The sequence below is a fragment of the Chlorocebus sabaeus genome, chromosome 20 (genome assembly GCF_047675955.1).
Source record: "Chlorocebus sabaeus isolate Y175 chromosome 20, mChlSab1.0.hap1, whole genome shotgun sequence".
In the NCBI taxonomy this organism is placed as follows: Eukaryota; Metazoa; Chordata; class Mammalia; order Primates; family Cercopithecidae; genus Chlorocebus; species Chlorocebus sabaeus.
The window spans coordinates 89,156,543-89,183,064 of NC_132923.1; the positions used below are offsets into that span (position 1 = coordinate 89,156,543).

At 53.1% G+C, this 26,522-nt stretch overlaps 1 protein-coding gene across 1 annotated transcript in view; it reads left to right on the top strand.

Moving 5' to 3' along the window:
- TRABD2B (TraB domain containing 2B) overlaps nucleotides 1-23,904 on the top strand; it is a 230,592-nt gene extending 206,688 nt beyond the window's left edge. The window contains exons 5-7 of the mRNA XM_007978832.3: nucleotides 5,821-5,911; nucleotides 8,939-9,208; nucleotides 18,304-23,904. Coding sequence (XP_007977023.3) covers nucleotides 5,821-5,911; nucleotides 8,939-9,208; nucleotides 18,304-18,508 — 566 coding nt within the window. The 3' untranslated portion in view covers nucleotides 18,509-23,904. The remainder of the gene's footprint in view (nucleotides 1-5,820; nucleotides 5,912-8,938; nucleotides 9,209-18,303) is intronic.
- Nucleotides 23,905-26,522: the final 2,618 nt, after the last annotated feature.

Below are 26,522 nucleotides of genomic sequence, written 5' to 3' on the forward strand. Positions count from 1 at the left end.
CACTCTCCTCTCCAATCTAGTGAATGTTGGAAGGGGCACATGTTTCTGACCATTTCCTGCCCCCAAATGTGAACTCAGGATCCTCCGCAGCTGCCAATACTTCAGAGTGGGTGTAGTAGGACGTGCAGTAAACTGGGACATCTTTGGATTGAAGTTCAAGCTTTGCCTTTTACCGGGTGTGTGACCTTGGGTGAGTCCCGTCCCCTCACTGAGCCTCAGTTTCCTCATCTGGAAACTGGCAACACCTCAAACGGCTACTGCGAGGATGAAATGAAATGACGTTTGAGAAGCATTCTGTACTCGGGAGGCTCACTAAGTATGATTGTGTGTTCAAGTCATCAAAAGAAGGAATCATAGAGGTGGGAGGACCCATGAGACCATGGGACCCAACACCATTTGGGGAAACTGAGGCACAAAGGGAGCATGGAAACTCCCCAAGGTGACATGGTTGATTGATGAGTGAGGTGTTCTAACAGTCCTAACACCAGGACAGGACTCGCTCTACGCTGCATTCCCACGTCAGAGGATCAACAGGGGCTGTCAGACTGTGCCAGGCTGATGGGAGGCGGGGTAGATCTGGCCCTGGCCTGTGCTCTGCTCACTGAACCTGGTGCCCTGGCACAGGCTAGATTGCACTTAGGAGAAAGGGAGTCTTTTTCTTTGCACTAAAACATCATGGGGGCTGCACCGGGCGCCTCTTCCTGTTTGTATATAAGTATCCTTTATGTGAGACCCTGGCTTCTCTCAAGGTAGACAGGCAGCATCCCAGCCCCACAAATGTTAAGATGCAATCCACCTTCAGGCCCTTGATTCTCCTTACTTTGCCTGTCTTCTCTTACATCTGCATCTGAATCCCACTCATCCTGGGGGAGTCCTCTATATATGACTGAATACAAGAGCCCCTTCTCTAGGAAGCCTTCCCTGATGTCCTCAGTGAATGGGTCTCCTCCATGCTTTTGTTTTCATTTCTGGGTTCCCTCTCTCCTCTTTCTCCCTTCTCTCCTTACCTCTCTGTCTCTGTGTCTTTGTATCTCTTTGTCCTGTCCTTGTCTCTTTCTGTCACTTTTTCTTGGTGTCTCTTCTTCCCTCTCTCCCTACTGTTGTCTCTGTGTCTCTTACTGCCTGTCTCTGGGCCCCTTTCTCCTTCTCTCCACATTGTCTTTCTGCTCCCCATCTGGTCCTGAAGCTCTCTTCCTCCTCCATGCCCCTTTCTGTGAGTATCTCTCTGCTCTTCTCCCTACCTCTCTCTCTCTCTCTGTCTCCTCTCTCCCTCTCTTTGTCTGCATGGCTCTGTGTGCCCCAACCCTCCCCACCCCATAGTCCTCCCTCTGTTTCCTCCTCTTCTTATCCACGAGGCCTCAGCAGATGAAATGGAACGTATCTTCCTGCAGAGAGCTGGCCAAAGAACAGCTGTCAGTGCTGGAAGGGGCTGCTGAGCCGTGGCCAGGAGACCTGGGGAGCCTGGGCAAGCCTTGCAGGCTGAGCCCCAACATTGTGGGGCCCCTTTGGAGACTTTCCATGACTTTCCCTGCAGGTTCCAGGATAGGTGTGGCACCTATTTCAGGATTTCTGACCTTGGAGGCAAGCATAGTTCCTGTCTGCCAGCTCCTGGGGACAGCATGCACTGGGCCCTGACTCAGAGGCTGGTCCAAGGGCCAAATTCCTGGGATTGGTAGAATCTGGAGGAGTACCACCAAGGGGCAGGGCTGAGTTACAAGAAGAGGAGATCCATGAGCTCAGGTCTCCTGGGGATAGGATGAGATCATGGAAAGGATATGGAGTAACAGGTTTTTTCACTCATTCATTCAACACACATTCACAAAGCCACTGCCACATGCCAGACTTGAGTTTACCTGTAGGGATAAAGATGAATCAGGCGTGACCCCTGTCCTCAAAAAGCTCTTAGATCCCCCTCAGGTGGCTGGATGGAAGCACGTTCTGACAAAGTCAGCTCTGGGGTGTGAACTAGAGAGAACAAGGAGAGCAGTTTCTGCAGAGATTCAGGCAGAAGGTGATGGTGACCTAGGCCAGAGTCAAGCACCTTTAGGAGGTCACATCAGGGGGCCTCTGGGAAGTGATCGTATGAAGGTAAGGAGAGAGAAGAATCAAGATGGGACCTATTTAGGTTGAATAGCAGAGCCTGGTTGAGACACAAGACATTCTTGCAGAGAAGGATGAGTTGGATTCTACAGGTTCTGAGGATGCTTAGGTGGAGATGTCCAGTAGGTCACTGGACAAATGCATCTGGGCGAAGGTGGCAGTTCTAGAGTGGTCAGCATTGTGAGGTTACTGAAACCATCAGGGTGGATGATCTGTCTGTGGGTGAGAAGAGGGCCAAGGGCATGGTTCCCAGGGCTCCCACAGTGACTAGGCAGGCGAAAGAGGAGCCCTCCAAGAAGACAGATGGAGGGCAGTGAGAGAAGTACGGAGAGAACCAGGATGGAATGGAGTCATGAGCACCGGGGCAGTTGCAAGTGTTGCTAACCCAGCTATGGGGTGCTGTGAAACCAAGCCCAGAGAGGGCAGGGTGGTAGAAACATGGGCTGGGGAGGGCAGGAACTGCATTACACAGTTCTAGGGCACAGGTCACATGGGAATGGCGCCTCCTGGAGTTGTGCAAGGAGTAGCCACCTAGATGGAGGTGACCTTTCTCCCTGCCCTGGCAGAGGGAAAGGAAGGTGAGTGGCTTAGAGAAGGAGAGAATGGGAATTGGAAGGATTATTCCTAACTGGTTTCATTTTCTCAAAGCATCTAAAGTCTTCTGTTTTGGGTCTTACAGAGAACAATAAAGGTCTGGAATGGTTGAGGTTGAGGGGATGGACAGGAGCGCTGGCCAGACATGTGAACCATTGCCACGCAGTGCTCAAGATCCAGCGGGCGTCCTGTGAGGCCTGCACTGTTGGCCGGGCTGGGGCCTGGGCCCTCTAAGTGTCTCCTCTACTCAGCCCCAGTAATGCTCCTTTTGGAGCAGCCACACAGCAGTCAGTAAATATTTGCTGCTGCTCCAGTACAGCCCAAGGCAGGTCTGTTTTCCCTGGAGACCCTTGAAATCCTCTGAGCAGATGCAAGGACCACTGTTGGGCCGGGAGGCCTTGTCTTTGAACAGGTCTCCCTGGAGGCAGAAAAGGAATTGCCTTTGCTGCCAGGAGTAGAGTCCAAGAGCTGCTGGCAGAGAGTTCCTCCATCCTGTGTGCCGGGGGCTGCCTCTCCCCGTCCCTCTCCAGCCTTGTGGTTCTGTAGGGAAAGGCAAGAGCGGGGATGACCCCAGCCCTGCCAGAGGCTGTCTCCAGCCCATCACTCAGTACTGCACTCTGGGCTTTTCCAAGGGATACCCACTTCTTCTGCCTCGTTAGGGCTTTACAGTTGCCCCAAGGAGTAGGTCAAAGAACTATAGGCCCATGTGACACACAAGAAAACTGAGACTGGTGGCAGGGAAGCCATTTGCTTAGGATCACAGGCTGAAGGGCAGACTGAGAGCCTTGGCAGGGCCTGGATCTTTTGTCCTCTTATGGCACTAGGTCAGGGCCAGAGCTCTGGAAGGGCCTGTTCATGCCTGTGCTACCCATGCCTCTTCGCAGTTAGCTTCCGAAATGTGCCTCGTTCACCCCCTAGTCATTGCACATGCTGTTCCCCCTACCTGGAACAGCCTCCCAGTTCCCTGCCTGGAACAGTGCCACCCACTCCCATCCTCACCTTGATAACTCTTATCCCACCCTGCAGCTAGCAGTGCTCCCACCAGGAAGTCTGCTTGATCCTAGGCTGGCTTAGAGGCCTCCTGTGTGCCCTCACAGCCTCCTGTGTGAACAGTTCCCTCTCCATCATACTTAGTGCCCAGATTACAGGATTCCCATTCTCAAGTCTGTGAGTGCCTGGAAAAGGATGCTGTCTCTTCATCACTACCCAGCACAAGATATGCACCCAGGCAGTGTTCATTAAATGAATGAAATGAATTAATGAACACTGGGAAAGGAAATAAGAGAGAGAGGGAGGTATCTTTTCATAAGGGTCTCTGCAATGAAACAAAAACCTTCCTGGTAGGCTCTGAGAGCCAGAAGAGCCCATAGATATTATGCATAGCAAGAAACTGAGGGCATTAATAGGCTCACCCGAGGTCTCAGAGTAAGTGTGGTGGATGCCGGACTAGAGTCCTATGACATTCCAAGCCCAGTGACCTTTCCCAGTGATCCTCAAGTGAAACTTCAGAGAGGCAGGGTCAACCAGCCATGTGGCACACAGTCAGGCATGGTCAGCCAGGCCCAAGGTACCTCCAGATGCTCTGGCAGGGCATGGTCAGCAAGAGGGAGATCACAGGGCTGGGAGACTTCCTGAGGAGTTGTGAAACCAGTCCAGGGGTGTGCGAAGCTGGTGGAGCAAGACAGTGTCATGGTTGGTTCTCTGCTCCGGCCATTATGCAGTCCTACGCTGGCTTCCTCTGCCAGAGCATCTCTGTTCCCCAACAGCCTGTCCACTTTCTATTCTCCTAGACCTCCCTGGGGCTGTCAGCATGCTAACCTTCTGGCTTCCACCTGTCACCACCATTCACAGCAATTAGAGGAATAGTGCAGGGATCTCCCCTACAGTCTGGGATGAACAGGGAGCAGGAGGGGAGAGTGCTTCCTGAATGAGTGGGGCCACAGGGCAGGCCCATGGCAGGAGGGGCCCAGGGGCCCTGAACAAGCACCCAATGTCCACATTGAGCAGGTGAGGGAGACTGAGGCCCCCGAGGCAGAGGGACGTCCCAGAGTGCTGACTCCCAGCAGCTTCTGTGTCCACAGCCACTGGGCCTCCTGAGGGTTCTTCCCAACCAGAGCCCAGGAGAGGCTCCCCTGACTACTCAGACATCAAACCTGCATTCCAACACAGGAAGACGATTTCCACTCCCATCTGGGGCTTTCTACTAAATTGCCCATTTCTGTATTCACTGTGCCTAGTGCAGAACTGACCACAGAGCAAGGGTGTCATGAATGTTTGCTGAATGAATGAATAGTGAGTAGGGGACTGAGATGGAGGCCAGCTCCTCTCCCCACACACACCTCTGGAGGGTTCAGTTCTGTGTTTGTGCGTCCTCTGGGTCATTGTCACTGTCTGCCAGGCCCTGCAGTCAGTGGGGGTTTTTTGGTTGCCCCCGCTGGGATCTTACACCTCAATGAGTCCCAGGATTTGGCCCATAGTGTGTTCTCCACAAATGTTGGGCAATGAATCTGTGACTCCAGCCAGTAGGTGCTGAGCCTGTGCAGGGCAGTGGAGATGCCATCTCTGCTCTCTGGGAGCTAAGTGAGGAGGCCCACATGAACACACAGAACCCCACTCCCACGCTAAAGGAGGGAGGCCTGAGTTGCTGGTAGAACTTACCAAGATGAGCCATAGACCTGCTGGGGACTTGAGGATTCCTTGGAGCTGGGCTTTGAGTGACTGCTGGAGGCTGTCCCAGCCTGGACAGTTGGGGGCTGGGGTCAGCTTCATGGTATGAGGCACAGAGGTGCACCAGGAAGCACGGAGAGCCCTTACTACGTGCGGGTAGCTGTTTCTTGTAATCCTCACAGCAAGCGTGGATGTTGCTATTATACCTCATTCTCACTTTGCAGATGAGGAAACTGAGGCACGGGGAGACACAGTTAATGAGCGGCAGAGCCAGGATTTGAACCCAGGCACCAGGACCATGTCTTACCTTCTATGCCATACTGCCTTTCAGGGAGTCTGGGGCATTGACTTTGGTGTAGGTCACTGGCCCAGACACAAACTTAGGGGAAAGCCTGGGACAGTCCCCTATGGCCGGTGGCCTGGCATGTGACTGAGCCCCTTTTGTCGCTTGTGTTCCAGGTCACTTTCTGGGGAACAACACTGTCATCGACATCCTGCGGCAGGCAGGGCTGGAGGTGGACCACACACCCGCCGGGCAGGCCATACACAGGTAAGCCACTGGGGCATCTGGGGGTGCCTTGGCCCTGACTGACCCTGCCTTCCTGCCCAGGCTTTCAGGAGAGCTGTGAAGAAGCTTCTGGTGAGGTAGGGGCGGATCTCTACCAGGAAGCAAGAATGGAAAGGCCGGGCTGGAGGCAGGAGATTGGGAAGGAGCTGGTGAGCCGTCTTGGCTGGAGGTGACAGCAGGGCCAGAGCATGGGTGGGAGTGGGAGCAGTGTTAGGACTGGAGAGGTGCTTAGGATTTAGAGATGGTGGGTTGGGTCTGGGGTAGAGGGACTCAGAAGAACTCCTGGGTGTTGCTTAGAAGACTCTGTGGCTGCCCTGGCTCTGAATCGAGATGGTACTGGGAGGATGGGCAGGGCCCTGGTCTCTTTTCTGGGTCACAGTCCTACTCTGTGGCATTCCCTGCTGCCCCACCCACTCCTGGTCCTCACCTTCTCTGTTGCTGTCTCTGGTTACACCCCTCACCCCAACTCTCCTGCCAGGGCATACCCACCCTGCTCAAACAGCCACTAGTGGCCATCCGCTATTCCTGCCAGGTCTTCCAACCCCCGTCCCCACAATCTGGAAGCTGCCCTAGGGCAGGGACCAGCTCAGTCCATCTGTGGTTCCACAGCACCAGCACCAGGCTGGGCATGAGAGCTGTCAGCGAGAGCAAGGCTCTGGGTCCCGGGGAGCCCCAGAGGTTGGTGACAGCATCCTCAGACTACAGGTTTCCATGCAGCCCGTGCTCCAGCATAAAGACCCGGAGTTTGAAGGAAGCTTGGATCCTCATAGCCAATATTTATTAACTGCTCACTCCATACCAGGCTCTAAGATCTTTTAACTCATTTAATCTGCATAACAATCCTGTGAAGTCAGAGCTATGAGTTTCCCCACCTTATCATTGAGGAACATGAGGCCCAGAGAGGTGAAGTCACTTGCAGAAGGACACACAGCGGTGTAAGTGGCAGTCCGGCTCTAGGGCCTCCCTCAACTCCTATTAATCCCTGTACCAGCTCTGAGTGTGAACCGAGGTCTCGATAAACCCTCACATTGGGACGTCATCCCAGTCTCCCACCTCTTCTCATCTTCTGAGTCAAACTGTCAAGGCTGCTGTTCCTGCCTGAACCATTTGAGTCCAGCACACATTAGTTTGTATTGGGGACCAGGGGCAAACGTGTTGGAGGGGAGGGGATTCCAAGGTAGCCTCAGGGACAAAGCCTTCTTCAAGTTCCCCTCCTCTCCCCTCAACCCAGCCCGCACCCCAGCAGCCCCAAGGACCTTCCCTTAAAGCTCATTGTGTCTGTTCTGGCCAGGGCAGGGGAGGCAGGCAGGCCAGTGAGGCTAGAGAGTCTCCTATTCATCTCAGAGCCCAGGCATTCGGGGAGGCGGCCCCCACAGCTCCCCCATGGGCTCTGCTCCAAGGACTCTCAGCCTTAGCCTCCTGCACGGGGGAGCAAGGGAGCTGGCAGGGTGGAGGGGGGCGGGGATGCTGAGGAGGCTCCAACAATAAAAGCCATCATCGGCCACAGGTGCTTCCTGGATCTAGTTTTTTGTCTGACTGTTTTGAATTATCTCCCCAGCAGCTGCGGCATCTCCAGGCAGCCTGAACCCTGAGAATCTGGGGTTGCCATGGTGGTAGGGGAGGAGAGGCTGAGCTGATGGCCTTCTTTCCTTCAAAGAGACAAGCTCCTCACCCATCGTGCTGTATGAGAGTGGGTTGGGAAGACAGCCTGCCTGCTGTCTTGGGTGCTGCCTAACCTTGCAAGCTGCCCACTCAGCCACAATTCCTGAAACCGTTCCCAACCTTCTCCCAGGGTCACATGTCCCTAAAACAAATTCTGTTGTGGCCATGGAGAGGAAAGAATAAAAGGGAGAAAAACAGAGGGTGCCCTTGGGCTGAGCAGTGCACGTGTATGCCACTGTATAAAACATGAATTCCACAATGTGACAAATGACACTTCAGCGCCTACCTGACAACCAGGTCTATTTGCTTGTTGGCCAACATCCAAGACAGGCTTATGTGCCAGGCACTGTGTTAAGATCTCGTCTCATTCATCCTCATGACAACCCCATGAAGTAGGCAGTATTATTACTCTTGTGCTATAGCTCATTACTGCTTGAGACCATTAAGTAACTTGCCCTTCATCACATGGCCTGCAGGTTGTGGAGCCGGGCTGTGGACCCACATCAGTCTACCTCCAGCTCAAACTCTGACTACTTAACACTGTCCTTGCTCCACTGAAAAGGTGCATAGGAAATGTGTATTGAATGTGTGAATGGAAGGTTGGATGAATAAACCACACACACAATGCTAATAATATTAATTACTTAAATGTTTTGGCTGCTTACTATTTGACAGACACTGTTCTCGGTGCTTTGCCAGTGTTCACCATCATAATCCTGATGAAGCACCCTGTGAGGTACAGGCTGCAACACCCCCATTTCACAGAGTAGGAGACTGAGGCACAGTGAGGTTAGTTAACTCACCTAAAGTCTCAGCCAGAGTTGTTGAATAAATGAGACCCTGACCAAACTCAGATATACCCCAGAGACCTGCCCAGGGCTCACTCCCTCACCTCTTCCTAGTCTGGGCTCAAATATCACCTGCTGGTGACCAGACCACCTTCCCTGAGCAGCACCCTTCACCCCCACTCTCACACCTGTCTCTGTTTCCTTTGCTCCTCAGCAGTTGGCAGTGTCTGACATCCCCTGTTTTACTGTCTGTCTTCTGCTTTGGAATGTAAGGCATTGTCTGTTTCCATCATGCTGATATCCGCCTCTGAAAAAAGTGCCTGGGACGGGGTTGGTACTCAGTAAATATCCGTCAACTCAACAAATGAAAGCATGGCTCAAAGCACTGGCTTTCAGCGCCGGACAAGGTTTTCCTGGGTTGCTGTCACCGGGCCCAGCAGGGGCACCCTGGCACTTTCTCCTGCCATGACAAACTCCCACTGAATTGGATTGTACTCCCTGCCACATATGGATGACATTCTCCAACACATGTGCCCCATGTGCTGTTACCTCTTTCCAGCCCTGCCCCCCAGAGCCCAGCGCCCTCTCCTGAGGGGACCTCGACGAGCCCAGCCCCAGTGACCCCAGCTGCCGCTGTCCCCGAAGCACCCTCCGTGACCCCCACCGCCCCACCGGAGGATGAGGATCCAGCCCTGTCCCCACACCTCCTGCTCCCCGACAGCCTCAGCCAGCTGGAAGAGTTTGGCCGGCAGAGGAAGTGGCACAAGAGGCAGAGCACACACCAGCGGCCACGGCAGTTCAATGACCTCTGGGTCCGCATCGAGGACAGGTGAGCCAGGGAGGGCAGGTCTGCCCAGGAGCTGGGCGTCTGCACCCGGGGTAGTATACCTTGAACCCCCCACAGCTGGGCACACTGTCATCAGGCCAGTCCTGCTCTAAGGAAGTGTGGTAGGTGGCTTTATACAGCACGTTCACATCTGATTTTTTAGTTTTATTCTCAAAACAAAAGCAATTCAACAACGAGTACAATTCTCTGCCTCTTAAAGGTGAGTAAATAGAAGCTTTCTTCAGGCGCAGTGCACAAATCTGCTTTGCACTCAGCTGTCCTGGGACACACCTGTACAAACAGGGCTCCATTTGTCCATGGACTGGAGGTAAAACTAGGAGAAAATGGAACAAACTGGCTAAACCAAAAGGCATGAGCTCCCTGTGCCTAGAGGGTGTGAGTAGCCGACACCCTGGCAGGGAGGCTGCAAAGGGGACTGTGCTCTGAGAGAGAGACAGGACAGATGGTGATCAATGCCCTTGAAGCTGTGGGCTCTGTCTTAGGAGCGGATGGGGGATTTGTGATAAACCTTGTTGAAAATGGGCAGATACAGGAAATCATCCTAATGCATGGAGACCCTTCTGTCATCTTCCTACATGCTCCTCCTGCCACCTCTACCATCCACCTCAGCTTGCCTGTCACCGAAGTTCTGCTATGACCAGGATGCTGTCTTCCAACCTCTGCCTGCAATCTCAGTACAGAGGAGTTTCCCTAGATTCCACTTTTTGACAGGAATCTCCATATTTAGTGAACAGTGTTGCTAGAGCACAGGGAATGTCCCCGGGAGGGACCATCAGTGATGGGGTAGAGTCCTAACCTCTGCAGTGGCCCAGCCCTGAATATGCCATGCTCAGCAGTCATAGAGTCTCCATCTCAGAGTCTCTATCAGAGGGAGCCTCAGACTCTCCATCTGGACCCTAGAGATCACCATCCAGGATTTTCCCCCAAAACCCTAGAGAGAATCACCTTGGCTACTTGTTAAATAAACAGATTATCAGGTCCCACCACAGACCTCATGTATCAGAATGTGCAGGACAAGGGCCTGGGAATCTGTATGTTACGTGTACACCTAGAGATTCTTCTGAGTAGCTTTGGGAAACCCTGACTAAACTCTACATTATAGATGGTGAACCAAGGCCTGAGTCGGAGAGAGTTTGACCAGGGTTACCACAAGGAATCAAGGGCTGCCTCTTGTACTTTGCACTTCATGAATCTCCTACAGCCAGGTCTCAGAGCCATTGACAAAATGTTGACATGGTCCATCCCATTATCATAAACTGTGGGGTACACACTGTCTTTAAAAGACTTCTAGCAAATAAGAGTCAAGCCCATTGATCCTTTGGGCATTGGTTTCAGAGAACCTTGGGTTACTAAGAAATGTACTTCTGCAGAACCTGGCCCTGTGTATTAGTGTGTTCTCACGCTGCTAATAAAGACATACCTGAGACTGGGTAATTTATAAAGAAAAGAGGTTTAATTGACTCACAGTTCCATATGGCTGAGGAAGCCTCACGATTGTGGCAGAAGGCAAGGAGGAGCAAAGCCACATCTTCCATGGCAGCAGGCAAAGAGAGAGAATGAGAACCAAGCAAAAGGGGTTATAAAACCTTCAAATCTCGTGAGACTTATTCACCACCAGGAGAATAGTATGGGGGAAACCGCCCCCATGATTCAATTATCTCCCACCAGGTCCCTCCCACAACACGTGGGAATTATGGGAGTTACAATTCAAGATGAGATTTGGGTGGAGACACAGCCTAACCATATCACCCTGCCTGCCTAAGGCAGAGGCATTACTGTGGCTATATTGGCTATGACACATTCGGGTCACGTGCCCAGCATGGGCCACCCCCTTCTAATCGGGAGTGAGAGCATAGAGTTATTGAGAGCCACTTTAATCAGTGGCAGGGAGGGCTTGCAGGCTGCCAAGGAGGCTTGAGGCAAGTGAAGGAACTGGCAGTCCATTAAGAGTTCCAATTAGGCTGGTCACTCAGAGCCCTGATCAACACACCAGGGTGATCAGGAGACCTGGCCAGTGATGGGGCCAGCCCATGGGGTGACAGGAAGCTGGGCTGTCAGCTCCAGCAATGGACCTCCAGCCCCTAACCATGTCTGAAAGGTAAATTTCAGCAAATGACTCCAAACAGCTTCCTTCTCACAATACATAGCTCCGAAACACAAAGCCTGATTTCAGGAGAAGAAAACAGCTTTTCTTTAGCAAGAAAGGAGCCCCTTCTCTATGCCTACAGGTAAATTGCAGTTGGCTAACTTTCTTCCATCTGGTTGGGTTGGAGAAGAAAGTTTCCACCACCGCCTGGCAGCCTGTTTGTTGAAATTTCTTGCCGCTTCTAGGGGAGCAGGCCTGAGTTCCCTGAGAGACCCAGGGGCAGGGCACAGCCTCCGTTGCTCCCAGGGGACTCACCCTCCTGCAGTCCCCAAGTTTCCAATTTTCTAAGAGAAGCAGATGAGAGCTCTCTGGGGGTGACCTGGGGCCCATTGGTAGTCCTTCTAACAAAACCATTTTTGGGGGAGCTTTTACTCCCATTTCTCATTTTTCTCCTCCGAAACCCCATTGGAGGCATCCCCTCCTCCCCATCACCTCTCCTAGCTCATCTTGCACCTGTCATACTGGCCCCGAGTGCCCTCCCGCATGGCTGCTCCCCAGCCTGGGGTCCTACAGTGTCCCCCACTCCGCTGCTCAGCCCAGATGCAGCGCCTTCACCTTCTTGCCACCTCAGCCACCACCCTGCTTCCTTGGGGCCTGCCGGCCCTGTCCTCACCAGGCTGCGTGCCACCCGAGGTGCCCCGTCCCACCTCCACACCTTTGTCTTGTTCCTCTGTCACTTGGAGTGGGGTGCCAGTGGATATCTGTCAAGCTTCCCTGCTGTGCCAGATACCTGCCTCATTCTGTCCCTTTTTCTGTCAAGAATTGTGGAAGGTAGGCCTATTTTATACTGGAGGAAGCAGACTCAGCAGGTTAGGTAACTTGCCTAAAGCCAGGCAGAGAGTCAGGCAGACCTGCCTGACGCTGAGGATCGCTGTCATCACCCAGCACCATGTGGTTGCCATCCCCCCATTCCCCGGCCCAGCTAAGCCCTCCCTTCCTCCATGCAGTGCCAGTGGGTGCCCCTGTCCTGACACAGTAGCACAGACTGTGAGTCCTCACTCATACTCTAGGCCGGGAGGCCATGAGGATCAGATCTGGGTTGGGCTGGGAGTGAGTATGAGAAGGAGGGAGTGAGCCAGGGATGCGCTTGGAGCGCCTGTCCTGGATACCACCTGGAACAGGCTGGCCTCCCCCTTGCCCCTCATTACCTGAGATGTAAGCACACACTGGAGGAAGTTTAGAGAAGCAGTAGCCCATGGCAGGATGATTTACGGGGACCCATGGAAAGGACAGATGAAGCGAGTGTCTGCAGATGGCTGTGCAGTGGTACAATATTCTTGGGGAACCCCCACCTCTGAGAGCCAGACTTGGGGGAAGGGCAGGGCTGTGACCAGGGTGCTCTAAAACAGGGCAGAAGTCATTTCTGTGCAGTGTGGGACCCGCAGCACTCTTTCAGTTTCTCCTTTTGTGCTTTTGTGCAGTTAGGGTCTTGATGGGATGGGTCTTTGGAGGTCATGCCAGCTCTTATTCTCCACGTCTACAGCTGACATTGGAGAGGAAGGAGAGTTTCATAAATAAGGAACAGAATGTCTGGGCCATCTAGATTGGAAGTCCTTGGGCAAGTCATGCTGGCCAAGTGTAGACAAGAGACTACCTTCCCAGTGCCAGGCATGGCCCAAAGCAGGGCACAGAGGTGGGTGACAAGACAGATGCAGAGCCTTGGTGGGTTCAACCATGCAGGGGGAGGGGGTGCAGGACACATGTGCCCTAGGGTCATTGCCTTCTGGGTCTCGGCTTTCCCTGAGGTTTGAGCAGACGGCTAGAGCTCTCAAAGAGGGGAAGAGACATAGTGTCTCCCTCCTGCCCCCAGATTCTCCAGCTCCAGTTCCCCATAGCACAGCCAGGCCTCCTTCTGGGATGGTTCGAGATGGGCAGAGTCTCCAGGTGAGGCCAGGACCCCATCAGATTAGAGGTAGAAGATGCCCCCATGAGAATGGGAAGCAGGATCATCCAATGAGTGAAAACAGACAAATTCAGGCAGAATGGGGTTCAAATCCAGTCCCCCCTTTTACTTGCTTTGAGGCTTAAGAGATTATGTGAGATGATGCTCGTAAACCTTAAGCTGGCATCAGACCACCAGTAACACTCGGTAACAGTTGCAGCTTGTATTGACACCTGTGACTTTCAGAGTCTCTGGTCTGAGATGACCCAGCCCCCAACCCTAGCAGAAAAGGCCTTCGGCCTGAACCCTTAAATGAGCCACTGGGTGGGTGCTGTGAACTTCCCACAGTTTAACAGGAACCTGTTGGGCACATGTTGCATTTAGTGCTAGTGAGGGACAGGAACAGGAAAAGTTTCAGGTCACGGTTAGGGACAGATGGCTCCCAGTGTGATGCCACTGAAGAGCCCGGAGCCACAGTCTGGAGACTCTGCCTCAGCTCTCCTGAGTGATCTTGGTAAGTCCCGCTTCCTCTCTGGGCCCAGTTTCCCATCTGAGGGACAGATAGGCCCTTCCAGCTATGGTCTGCTATGAAGCTGTTAGAAAACAAGCCTGTCTGCCCTGTGCCCAAGATGGAATCAGTCAGTCATGGCCCAGTGAGGCTGAGCAAAGCATGAAGGCGTTCCCAGCACAGAAGACCCTGTGGACAAAGGTGTGGAGGCGGGAGGAACCCTAGATATCCCCAAGTCCTAGATCTCCAGAGCTGCAGGCAAACCAGTTGCTTTGGATCTCTCACCCGACCTGCTTGGCCCAGAGAGGCTGAGGCCCAGACTGGCATCACAAAAGGGTCCCCACTAAGTGATCACAGTGAGATCTCTCTCCCCAGGCAGAAGGTCACCTGTGACCCAGGCCCTGTGTGCCCCAAATCCGGTCTTCTCTGTGTCTTCTTGAAGCTCTCTAAGGAGGTCAGTCAGGACAGAGCCCACCAGCCCCTTGTACTGGCAAGAAGTCTTGGGATGCCCAGAACCTAGCCTAGGATGGCTCTCAGAGACCCTCTAGTGCCAAGATCCGCCCCTGCTCTAGGGAGTCCCTTGGAGGTGCCTCATGATCAGACAACTGACAGTGTCTCAACCACACACAGCCTTGCTTTCTGCCTTGGGCTTGTGATTTCTGCCTTGGGCTTCTACCTAAGATCTCGCTCTGGTTTCTGCTACTAGGAAACATTTTAAAGTCCATGGATCTGTTCTTGTTCATTGTGTTGATGGGGAACCGAGCTCTAGAGGATAGCACTTGCCCAAAGTCACACAGCAAGCCAGGAACGCACTACAGGCTAGAGCCAGGCTGCTGCCTTCTGCCCGAGCAGAGGGCCTCTTCCCCACTTTGGGGTCCCTGTTGACTCCGAGCCGACGCGGCCTCTTGGTGCCAGCCCTCTGCGGAGCCTGGGAACACTTGCAGTGTTTGGTTTGGCTTCGAGGCCACTTTGCCATGAGACAGTTTCCCCCATTGTGAGCCTAGGAAGGGGTGGGGATCTGGACTGGGGGACTGAGCTTTGTGAGCAGAGTCAGGCCCAGGAGGTAGGCTAGGGGCATTTGGAGGGGCTTGTCCTCCACCCCCCACCAGTCCTGCCCCATTTCTCTGGGACTCCTTCCAAGCAATAAAAAGCCCGCTCAGGCTCCAAGCGGGAGTTTTCATCTTTGGTTTTCAAAGTGTGAAAGAAAATGCCTTTGGGCGCCTTGTGAGACATAGTATTCATAACTCCTACTTGGTCTCGCCTTCTGATGGTGGGGGCCTCAGCTCTGGGCACCTCAAGGGGCACACCAGTCTGCTGTCCTGAAGCCAGCCCACCAAACCAACAGTTCCTCAGGCCGAAAAGGCGGGGCAGCAGCTAGGAGGACGTCTTTATGGACTTCTTGTGTTTTGTGTGTGGGTTTCTTTTTTTTAATTTGGTTTTGTTTTCATTAGAAAAGAAAGGGAGGAAAGAGGCTGAGGTAATGATCCCTGCCCGGCACAAACACTAATCCCCTCCAGGGGCTGAGGCCAGATGAGGCCTCAGTGTCCCCACCTGGCAAGCCTCCATCTGCGGGTTTGAGAGATCTCAGCCAGAAGCACCCACGCTTTGCTCACGGGCTCTCCATCAGTGGTTTGCTTGTCTGTTCAGTCAGGGGCAGCTCCTTGGCCTGGCTCAGGCTGGGGAGACACTGTCCCATGCACATCCTATCTCTTGCAAGAAATCTGAAGTCCTTCAAGCTCAGTTTCCACACCTTAGAAAGGGGAATAATAACAACATAACACGTGTATAGCACGAAGCAATGTCTGCCAGCACACTGTAAGTGCTCTATAAGTGGAAGGTGTTATTATTAGGAGAGACACAGTCACAAAAATTTTAATAATGATGCTAAAAATAGCCAACCTCATCTAGCACTTCTTGTGTGCCAGGCACTGTTCAAAGCACATTACGTATAGAAACCTAGGCAAACCACGTATAATAAATGGAGAACTACAACACAGAGAGGTCGATGAGAAATGTACAAGGTTTAGGGGAAGCCTTAACTGCCCCAGGTGGCATTGAGGTGTGGAAGGCAGATCAAAGAAGGCCTCCAGGGGAAGGGCATTGAGTCTGGCCTTAAAGGTGAGTATGAAAATGGCAGCAAGACTGTAGGTGTGATGGAAGGGGTGGTGTGCGTTGAGAGAACCATGAAAGGGGAGAGAAGTCAGGCCAGATCAGGCTGGCATGGGGTGGGAGGGCACAACATGCTCGATTCTATGGGTGAGTAAGGGGCATTGGAAGCCAGGTGGCCCTCTCCCCCATTCTACACACACACACTCTCTACTCAGAAACACCATCCCTGCATCCTCTGGGTGGGACAAGAGTTTGCTCCCTCCCCTCCTGATAGCTCCTTGGAGTCTCTCTAAAGACAGAAGATCATGGCACATCACACCGGATTGAAAGGAGCTTTATGCAGGCTGCAGGGGGTACTGAAGGCCAGAGCATCACCAGAAGAGAGTAGAGGGAGAGAGGTACGGGGCAGTGAGTGAGGACCCCTCTCTTTAGTGACATACATCAAGCCAGGACAGAGTGCCCAGAGGCGGTTTGGACACCTGTTCCCAAACCAAGAGCCCAAGTGGTGTCAGGGTGTGTTTGGTGGCCCCAGGTTCCCTCCCCTGCCTACCCAGCCTAGCTGAGGCTGAGCCAGGGCTGTGTGAGAGGCATCCAGCCAGGACGGTGGCCTGGATTGTGTTCTGGTGGTGATGATTACAGGCTCTCACCACTGTGATTCTGGCCAGTTGTTAGGACCTCATGGTCCAGCCCAAGGAAATGCAGCCCCGGGTGACCCAGGGCAGCCTGTCGAGGAGGGGCAAGCAGTGGGAAGCATGGCAGGAAAGCACTCACACTGCAGACCCCATGAAGCCCGCCCTGTCCTGTTTCTACAGCCTACCCTCTAGGTTGGCCAGCCCAAAGGGAAGGGCAAGCTTCTTGTCCACCCATCTGCTAGTGAGCACCTACTGTGTGCCCAGTCCAGATCCTGGCCCTGCTTTGTGTCCTGGAGGAAAGCCACTTAACCCCTTTGTGCCTCAGTTTCTTCCTAAGTACAACGGGGACAACAGTCATCCTGCCTCCCAGTGTTGTCATGAGGTCTAAAGGTTAAGGAGTGGCCAGCACTTCACACACAGCCTGATGCAGGGGGCAGGGCTCTCTACATTCTTTTCTCACTGACCAGGAGTGCCTTCCCCCATGCTCGAACCAAATTCGCTCTGCCTTCCAGGCTGACTGTGGCCTTTCCTCTTCCGGGAGGCCCTCCTGGCCTTCCCTTCATCTACCCGCTGCCCCCCGGTGCTCCCCTCTGGGTGGGGGCTTGTGGGTTCCTCTGTCTGCATCTGCATCTCTGCCTGCCTCCTGCCTGCCCAGGGTTCCCCAAGGATAGGCATGACCATTGCTTCTGGGCTCAGCCTGTTTCTCTGTTCCAGAGCCTGCCCCTCTCGTCCACAGGTCTCCTGTCAGACTCTTGACCTCTCTGCTAGGCCTCTGTAGTTGTACAGTCCCTCCTCAGTCCCTTTGTTAGCCTCTGTCTCTCTCTGCCTGTCCATTTCCTATGTGTCTCTTTCCTGGACCTGAGCCAGTAACCTGGCCCTGAGTCCCCCCTGCCCTCCCCCTCCAGCTTCCCAAGGCCACCACGTGCTGGGCTCAGGTCAGCCTCCAGTTGGCTCCTGCCCTGACTTTCCTTCCATCTCTCTCTGTCTGTCACATGGGCTTTCTTGAGCCGAGAATCTCACCTGTTATCTCCGAAACTGGATTCTGTTTCTGTAAATTCGTGAAGGATTTAATGACATTAGTGAAGCACCTTTCACTAAACATATCCTGCAGCTGTGCAAAGTAAAGGCCGACCCAGAGCTCCTGCCTCATGGCATCCCACTCCCACTTTCCTCCGGGACCTGACCACCAGGTAGCCTGCCCAGCCACCACACAGCCTCTCTGAGCTTCAGTTTTCTCATTCATGGAAAGGGAGCAATGAGACCTGTTTTGAAGGCTTGTTATGAGGACCAAAAATATTGCTCGTAAAGTGCTGAGCTCATGATGGAAGCTCAACAAGCGGTAGTTACGATGAGGGCAGAGAACACAGTGCGGTTGCCTGTCTTGTTTTCTGCATGTTTTGATGGTCTGCAAGGGGAGAACAGCCAGCAGGCAAGGCACCTGTTACCTCGATGGCTGACCACTCCATGGGACCCCAGATCTATCTCCCCAAAACACTACTCTTTCTGCCTGGGACCCATTCTCTCGAGTGGTGACATCTGAGTGGCTGAGAGGTGACAATCTGTGGCTGCCAGGGCCTGGTCCATCCCCCATAGCCTGACATGGGGGTCCGTGTGGACTCTGGAGCTCAGCCAGGCTGGTTGTGTGGCTCTGGGCTGTCCGGTTTACCTGCTCAAGCTCCTTGTTCCCTTCTCCATTGTATGAGGCAAAATAGACCTGAAAAAGTCAGATCTGAGTCCCAAGGCTTCTACCCAGGATGAGACTGCCGACGGTCACTCTGCCATGTGCTTCCTCCTTTCCAGCACCACCGCCTCGCCACCCCCGCTGCCCCTGCAGCCCACCCACAGCTCCGGGACGGCCAAGCCCCCCTTCCAGCCCTCAGACCAGCTACAACAGCAGGACCTGCCAGGGCCCGCCAGCAGCTCGGCACCCACCCTGGGCCTCCTCCCCGCCGTTGCCACCACCATCGCTGCCCGCTTCCTGCTGCACAGCCTTGGGCCCTCTTGACCTCGGCCACTCCAAGTGGAGAAGCCAGAGAAATGACACAGGGGTCTTCGGCCACACCCCACTGCTCCTGCCACCACCTGCAGGGGTGCCCAACACCTCGAGGGCAGTCCAGACGGCATCGGCTAGACACTAGAGCTTTACTGTACCCAAGTTACATCTTCTTTTTTGTAGAAGGATCTTAATTTCCCATAGTGCTATGGGGCTCTTTTGTAAAATACGTGTCCATATTAAAAAGGAGAAATGTATTTATTCTACTGATAAAACTATTTTTATGTGGCCTATGTCATAACCCCCTAGCCCTAGTGCCGGCCTGGGAGGGGAACCCGGGACATCAGTGACCTCCTGTGGACTGTGGCTCTGGACTGGCTTGCTCTTGGATCACCAAAGCCTCCTGGGTCTGGGTTTGGCTCCTCCTACTGTGAGGCCCTCAGCGGGAGGGGCAGGCAGACAGGCTTAGCTTTTGTGAAGCTGGATTTGGGAGGCAGAGGTGTGAACGTTGGCCATCCTCCCTCCGCTGGATGCACCCGCGGCCTGGGAAGATAATTTAGGAAAGAGAATGCTGCTATTTTGAAACCCCGAGTGTCTGTGAACTGGCCTTCCAGAGCTCTTGGTAAGTGTTTTCAACCAAAGCGCTGGGGTGGGGTGGGGGGTGCGATGCTGGTGCTGAGGAAAGCAGTCCCCACACCACAGAACACACGAATAAACTGAGATCCAGAGGGAACCAGGTGGGTAGCCCAAAGTCACAAGGCAAGTGGGAGAGCGAGGACATAAATCTGGACTTCTCTCTTCTGGTGTCATGAATCTAGCTTGGGTTCAAGGACAGGCTGTTGAAGTCCTGGCTAAATGGACTGAGCTGGGCCGAGGGACAGGAGTGGGCACAGGAGGGCAGTTTTAGAGACAGGGGCTTAGGCCTCACATGATGCTAATAGTAATGAGAGCTGCCATTTGTCCAAAGCCTGCAGTGTGGCAAGCACTTTGCACACTTGCTTCACTGATCCTCGTGCTAGTTCTGTGAGATGTTACTATCCCCATTTCACAGATGAGGAAACTGAGCCCCCCAAAGAGGTAAAGGGACTTGCTGAAGATCCGCCAGCCAGGATGTGGCCCCAGATCAGTGTGATGCAAAACAATTCCTGCCTCCTGCTCCCTGTTGTGCCGTGTTCTGTCTGCCAGGGAAGCTCCAAGGGAGGCAGATCTCACCCAAACTAGGGCCAGCACAAGCTTTCACTCCACCAAGAGACCTTTTGGCTGGCTGCGTATGTTGGCCCCTCTGGCCAAAGGGCTCTGGCAACAGCATGTGCCACGTGTTGCATGTCCTGACTCGCCAGATCTTGGAGCCCATGAGAAGCTTTCCTGCCAAATCAAAGGCTGAGAGACGGGCACAGCTGTGGGGCACCTGGGGAGGCACAGCAGCCAAGTGGGGAGGCAAGTGACAGGGACTCCAAGAGACTAGCCCCTCTGCTCCTCAAGGTGGTGGCTGAGAAGACAGAGGACCCAGGTGGGCTAACTCCCAGGCCTGAAACCCCGCAGAGCAGGTGCCTCAGTAATTACAGAGTCCTGGAACCTGACAGCAGAAAGGACCCTTTGCTTGATGGACAATAGTAACAGTGGGAGGAATAATAAGGCCCACGGAGGGGAGACACGTCTCCAAGACCGCACAGCCTAGTGGGCCTGCTGACTCCCAGCCCCGTGCACCCCAGCTTTACAGCTTCGTGGGTTTCCCTGGCAGGCTTGATGGTAGCTGATTGGCCCCAGTGCCATCTTGCCCAGCTTGGCAGCTGTCTCCCTTCTGAGGTGGCACAGTTCTGGGCAGCTCATGGGATGGTCAGGAGTCCCACGGGCATCTTGGCAGGCAGCTGAATTCTTTACAGCTCAGCCCTGATGGACGTGTTTGAGCTTGAGACCTGGCAGGAGACTGGAGGTCTGTCTCAGAGGGCCCAGCCAGCCCCATGGGCACCATGCTCTAAACTGAACTTGACCTCAGTCCAGGCTGGAGTTGGTTTATCCTTGGCAAAAATGTGACTTCCTATTTCTGAGCGGGAAGGGACTTAGCTGACTTATAAAGCAGGCTCAGAAGTTGGACATCAAACGGATCGTGCAGAGCACTATTTGGATGAGATAAGTGTAAAGGAATTAGAAACACACAGGCCAGATTCCTCTCTGTTTGGGGCAGAGTATGGCATGAGATGTATTGAGATGGAGCTTGAGGTTAATTAAAGATGAAGCATTTGGGTAAACAGTCCAGGCACCTGACCGTGTGCCCAGATCTGTGCCAGGCACTGGGCCAAGAAGGTAAATTAATGCAGCGTGTAATTATTGAGCACACGCAATGCCAGGCTCTGTATTGGAGCTGAATCTAACCACTCTTCTTGGCCCAGAGGAACTCATTATCAAGATGGGACAAGCAGCGCAATGCTAGGTTACGTCGTCCTGGCCCCTAACTTCAGGAAGATTCAGCCCTAGTCTTTCCCACATCCCTCCTCTGGGCAGATTAGGGGATCCTAAACTCTCCCTTACCCTAATTCAAGTGTTTAAAGAAAGATGGCTGGACTAACTGATGGAGTAGACATGTACCTATAGGAGAGCAAGAGCCAATATGGTCAGACATCTGGTGCCAAAGTTCACTGATCCCTGAGGACCACCAGTTGGCCAGGGTCTAAAATGAACTAAACTTGCTGACTTATGACCCAAAAGACTTGAGGCACATATGCAGGAATCTGCATGGCTAGGGTACTTGAATTCTCTCATCCTAGGCCAGAGCACCACCATTCCATAAGCAGCCACCCACACCTTTGGCACGATCTATCCACCACTTACTGACATTTCTTCAAGAAATGTTCTTCGTGCCTAGCCTCGTAAAATGCTCCTGCTCCTCTGAGAACTTTGTGTGCACTTCTTAGACTTTTCTGTTTGACCATGGGGTGGGCAGGAAAGATGAAAGGCCTGAGACCCAGCAGGCGAAGTGATTTGCTTAAGGTGGAGCAGCATGTTAGGGTGGCCCTGGGTCCTCTATCTCTCGTGAAAGCTGACTGTGTGATGAAGAGCTCTCTGGGGCATGTCGGAATGACCATGTCCCCAGGTCTTCCTTCAGTGCTGGGTCTGATGCGCCAGCAGCCAGATGAAGACAGGGAGAGCCCTGTCATCCACAGTGGAGGGAGAAGAATCAGACTGCCAGGGAGCTGCAAAGGGGTGCTGAGGGCACCTCCAGGCCTGAGAGTCAAAGATCTGGGATCTAGGAAGCATGGAACCTTGTGCTGGCTATGAGCAAATTTGTCCTTGCATTGAAAGATCCTAAGCATATTTCCTTCATGCTAAATACTGTGTTACCTACAACTTCCTGGCCTCAGCTAGACCTGGACAAGCCTAGGTGCTCAGGCCCCTTGTCCCACTTGCCTAATCTCCAGCCCAGTGCCATTGTCACAGTGGATCCCAAAGAGGAGGGAAAGTCCTTCTACCAAAAGGAAAGTCTATTACAAATGCTGTGAAGGACAAGAGAAATTCTCCCAGGGAATTGCAGCTTTGATGGCATCCTATGTGGCAGACAACAGAATTGGGACTGGGGTGACAGCTTTTCAGTGACTGTGAGATAAGAACCAAAGTCCTCAGCCTGACCCATGAAGGGTCCTCTAGACCCTTCATGACCCAACCCTGCTGACCTTGTCAGCCATGTCTCTCATGTCTCTGACCCTGTGCCTGGCCAGCGTGATGTGCAGTCATCTCTAGAATAGACAGGATGCTTCACACATGCTGCTCCCCACCCCTGGAAACTCCCTTCTCTCCCTTGTAACTGCTCATCCATTGAGGAGCAACACAAATAGCACCTCCTCCAGGAAGCCCCCTCTGATTCCTCTGTGCTTTCTTAGCATCTCTCATAATACCCACCGCCCAGTGTTGTGACTGTCTAGTTGTGTATCTGCTCCTCTCTTGGACTGTGAGCAGCTTAATGTCAGAGGTCATGTGATTTTGTTTTTGTATCCTCATCTGACACAAAGATGGTGCTCAACAGATATGTAGACAGAGAAAGAGGAAGGGAAGGAAGCAGAAAGAAGGGGAGGAAGAAAGGAATGAAGGCAAGAAAGAAGGAGAGAGGCAGACCTTAGCTCCACCAGTGGAATAATTTCCAGCAAACCAAAGCTGTCCGGGGATGGCCCGGAGCCCCTGAGGGTGGTGCGTTTCCCATCAGGAGAGGTGTTTGAGCAGGGGCAGTGTGCCCACTGGCTGAAGATGTGGCAGGAGAGTTGACATCTTGGCGAGGGCCTGGTGTAGATGACACTGAGGGTCCCTCCTGGCTCTGCAATGCTCAGGTTCTGTGAACATTGTTATTTTTCCAGAAATTCATCCAAGCAGCCAAAAAAATCACCCCGCTGGCTGTCTAAGCCAGTAAGGTTCAGGAATAAGTCCAGCCTCCCCACTCCACCCACAAGCACCACCACCCCTCACAGTGCCCCCTTCAACAACCCAGCTGGGCTTGCCTGCTGCCCTTGGGCAGGGGAACTTCTGAAAGGTGGGGGAGGACTGGACTGGAACCCAGGCCTGCAGCTGGCCATCCCAGAGCTCCTTCCCTCTCTGCCCCCTTCCCTGACCCCAGGGGAGGAAAGAAAGGGTTTACGAGAACTGATTGACCCCCCACCTGGCCCTTTCCAGGGAGCATCAGCTATCCTCATCCTTTCTCCAGGTGGGAGCTGGGCTCTTTCTTTCCGGAAATACTCTGGATACCCCTTCACTTTGCTGGATGACCTTGGGCAAGTTCCTGTCCCTCTCTGAGCCTTCACTTCTTCGTCTGTCAAATGAAGACCTTGTTTCCTGCCTGGGCAGTTCTGGGACTGGAGGGCAGGGGTGATGTGGACGATCTTGGGCCTCCGTGGAGATGAGGTGCTTGGCTTTCTTCCCAGGACCCACAGGCTGCCGTGGGATTGAAAGCATGTGGAGGCCGGAAAGGTGACAGAGTAGCATGCCTCGAAGGCCCCCTTCATCCCAGTCCTGCTGTGGGGAAAGTGGGCTTTGAACGGGATCCAAGTCTAAGATGTTTCCGGTGAGCTGCCAGGGACAAAGGGCTCTCAGACATCTTGGGTCCCCAGTGGCTGGGGTGGGCAGGGGCTGATTCAGCCAAAGGAGGCTCTAGCCCAGAACAGAGGAAGCCAGATCCCCTGCCCCATTCCTGAGCCTCACAGAGCTTGTCCCCAGCTTGATTCACTGTGCAACACAGGCTTCAGATTCATGTATTCGAAAGGTATGCATGATGTTGTTCTCTTATCACCTCTGCCCCTCACCTCTGTGAATTATCATGAAGAGTTCTTTAAGAGTATAACAGAAGACAAAGAAAGATGCTATTAATGTTATTTTGCCAAAAATATTTTTGTAGCATAATATATTAATAAAAGATATTATGAATTCAATGGCTTCGTGTTTCTGTGTGACAGCTCCCCTCTTCCTGCCAGGGAACATTCAGGAAAATTGCCTTTGCTGTGAGGGCCGAGGCCTGCAGTGGAGCAGAGGAGTTGGAATGAGCCCTGTTTTCATGCACAGTCGGGCAGGTTTTGGGAGGGTGGTTTGAGCAGGACCCCGATGGCTTGAGAGGCCTCATGCCAAATGAGGTCCAGATACCCTCTCCCCAGCCAGACTGAGCTGCCCAGCGATGTGGAGAAGAAGCTGCTCAGGGACTTTAAACACAGCTCCAATCTGGGGCGCAGGCTTGGAGTCTCCCTATTTCTGCCTTTCTCACCCACCAAGACCTACTGACTCTTCCCAATCAGCTCTTCCTACATACTCTCCCATCCCCATTGCTCCACCCTGGTCCAGACCTTTTACCTGAACCCCTGCCACCTAGCCAGGCCCCTCCAGTCCACTCTCCCCTCGGCAGCCGGAGAGCCCTGTCAACCAACAAAAATGACCACATATCTCCCTTGCTTTGAAAATTCTTCAATGTCTCCTCGATGTTGACAAAGGTCACACAAGGCCCTCTAAGATCTGGTCCCTGCCCATGCCTCTTACAAGAAAGCCGCCTCTTGCCAAGTCTTCCCCCAGCATTCCACACTCCAGAGTTACTGCCAGCCTCAGTGTTTTCTAACTCCATCCCTCACTTCACCACCCGCCGCCTCTGCACTTGCTGTTCCCACAGCACTGCCAGTCTTTCCTCTTTATGCCTCACCCATTGCTCTATTGAACTCCTACACATCCTGCACAACCCAACTCCAATGGTATCTGCTGCACAGAGCCTTCCCCAACTCCCCAAGCCATGCCTCCCCTCTGTTCCCACAGCTCGCTGTCCTCGGAGCACTTAAGGTTGTGCTGAGATGATCTGCAGTGCCCACTCTGCTCCTTGGCTTCCTTGTGCCAGGACCATGGGTTGCCTGTCTGTGAAATCAACCTCAGCACAGTGGTTTATGTATGCCATATAGACACTGTATATAGCGGGGACTTGTGGAAGAATGATGGAGTAAACGAAGAGGAAAGAAAGAAGGGAAGACTTCAAATACAACATGTCATATCTGTTCTGTCACAGCACATCATACCGTCCAGTGTCAGCTGACCGGGATCCACACAAGGTATTCCTGCAGCAAGTTTCACCCGGGAGAGACCTGGTCACTGGAATTGGAGGGAAGGAGGGACAGGTCACTGAGAAGTTTAGAGAGGAAGAGGACTCTATTCTAAAGCCCCAGAAGCCTCTACCTGAGTTGATTTATTGCCCATGTTTACTGAGTTCTTCTGGTTCCTACTAAGAGGAATATGGACTCCACACAGTGGCCCCACCTGCACATAGCGGCGACAACAATGCAACTGGAAGCTAACATTTGTTGAGCATTTGTGATGCATCAGACAATGTTCTAGGCATTTATAAAAACTAAATCATTTCACTCACGTGGCTGCTCTTCCTTATCTCCTTCTACAGATAAAGTAACTGAGACACAGGGAGGTTAAGTAACCCGACACAGCTTATAAATGCTGGAACCAGGCTGGGAACCCAAGTAGTCCAACTCCAAGCCTATTCTCATTTTTATCCAGCAATTCCATGATGTCAGGTGTGGGATGTGGCCCGTGAGGTGGGGAAGGAAGGCATCCAGCATCCACATTTCACAGGCGGGGGGACAAAGTCAGGACACGACTGAGGCCCAACGCAGTAGGCCTCTTCCACGTCCAGGAGCCTGCCCAGACCTCTGTCCCACCCACCAGACTCTGGGCAGAGATCCAGAGATGCTCTGCCCCACTCCCCACCACCCCCGATGATGGACTTTAGAAGTTGACATCAATGGTGGGAGGATTCCTACTGTGGCCATGACCCCTGTCCTCTCTGCCCCTCACACACAGGAGGGAGGCTGCTGTCATCCATCCACCCAGAAGTTCAGTGAGCGAATGAGGTCTTGTCCTTTCTTATGGGCTGTAGTCCCCAGTTTACTTACTCCCTGGAGAGGCCGTGGCCCAGAAATAGGCTCTCAAACATGACAGAATGGGTGGCTGAGGGAGGAGCAAGGGATTCCGCAGAGCTCCTGACACACTGCTCTCCATATGGCAGCAACTCTTCACTCCCGTTCCATCTTTCTACATTTTCTGAGGTCTTTCTGTCCCACCCCTGAACATCTAGGGTTCAACAGCCTAGCCCTTCAGAGGAACCATCGGACAATGTCCTGCAGTAGCCGGACTCTTGAGATGAGGACCACAGGTGCTGGGTTTCAGTCCCAGCTCAGCTGGCCTGCTGTGGACCTTGGGCAAGCTCTGCCCTTCTCAGACCTCTGTCTCCTTATTTGCATACAAGGAGCAAAAAGTGGAGCAAATTGTATTCACTAAAATTCCTTTTAGAAAGAGCAGCATCTTTCTTTGAAAGACTGCTTCTATTAGGACTTGAAGTAAGAAGGAAAACCACTGTCTCCCATCTCAAAGGAGGGAGAGAGAAGAAATTCTTTATGACTGGGGTAGGAATTTTATCATTTTACTCCTGAAAAGGAGAGCAGGAGACAGAAAGAATCAAGAGAGAAGGACGAGAAGTCGGGAGCTAGGCAAATGGAAAGAAACTGAAGGA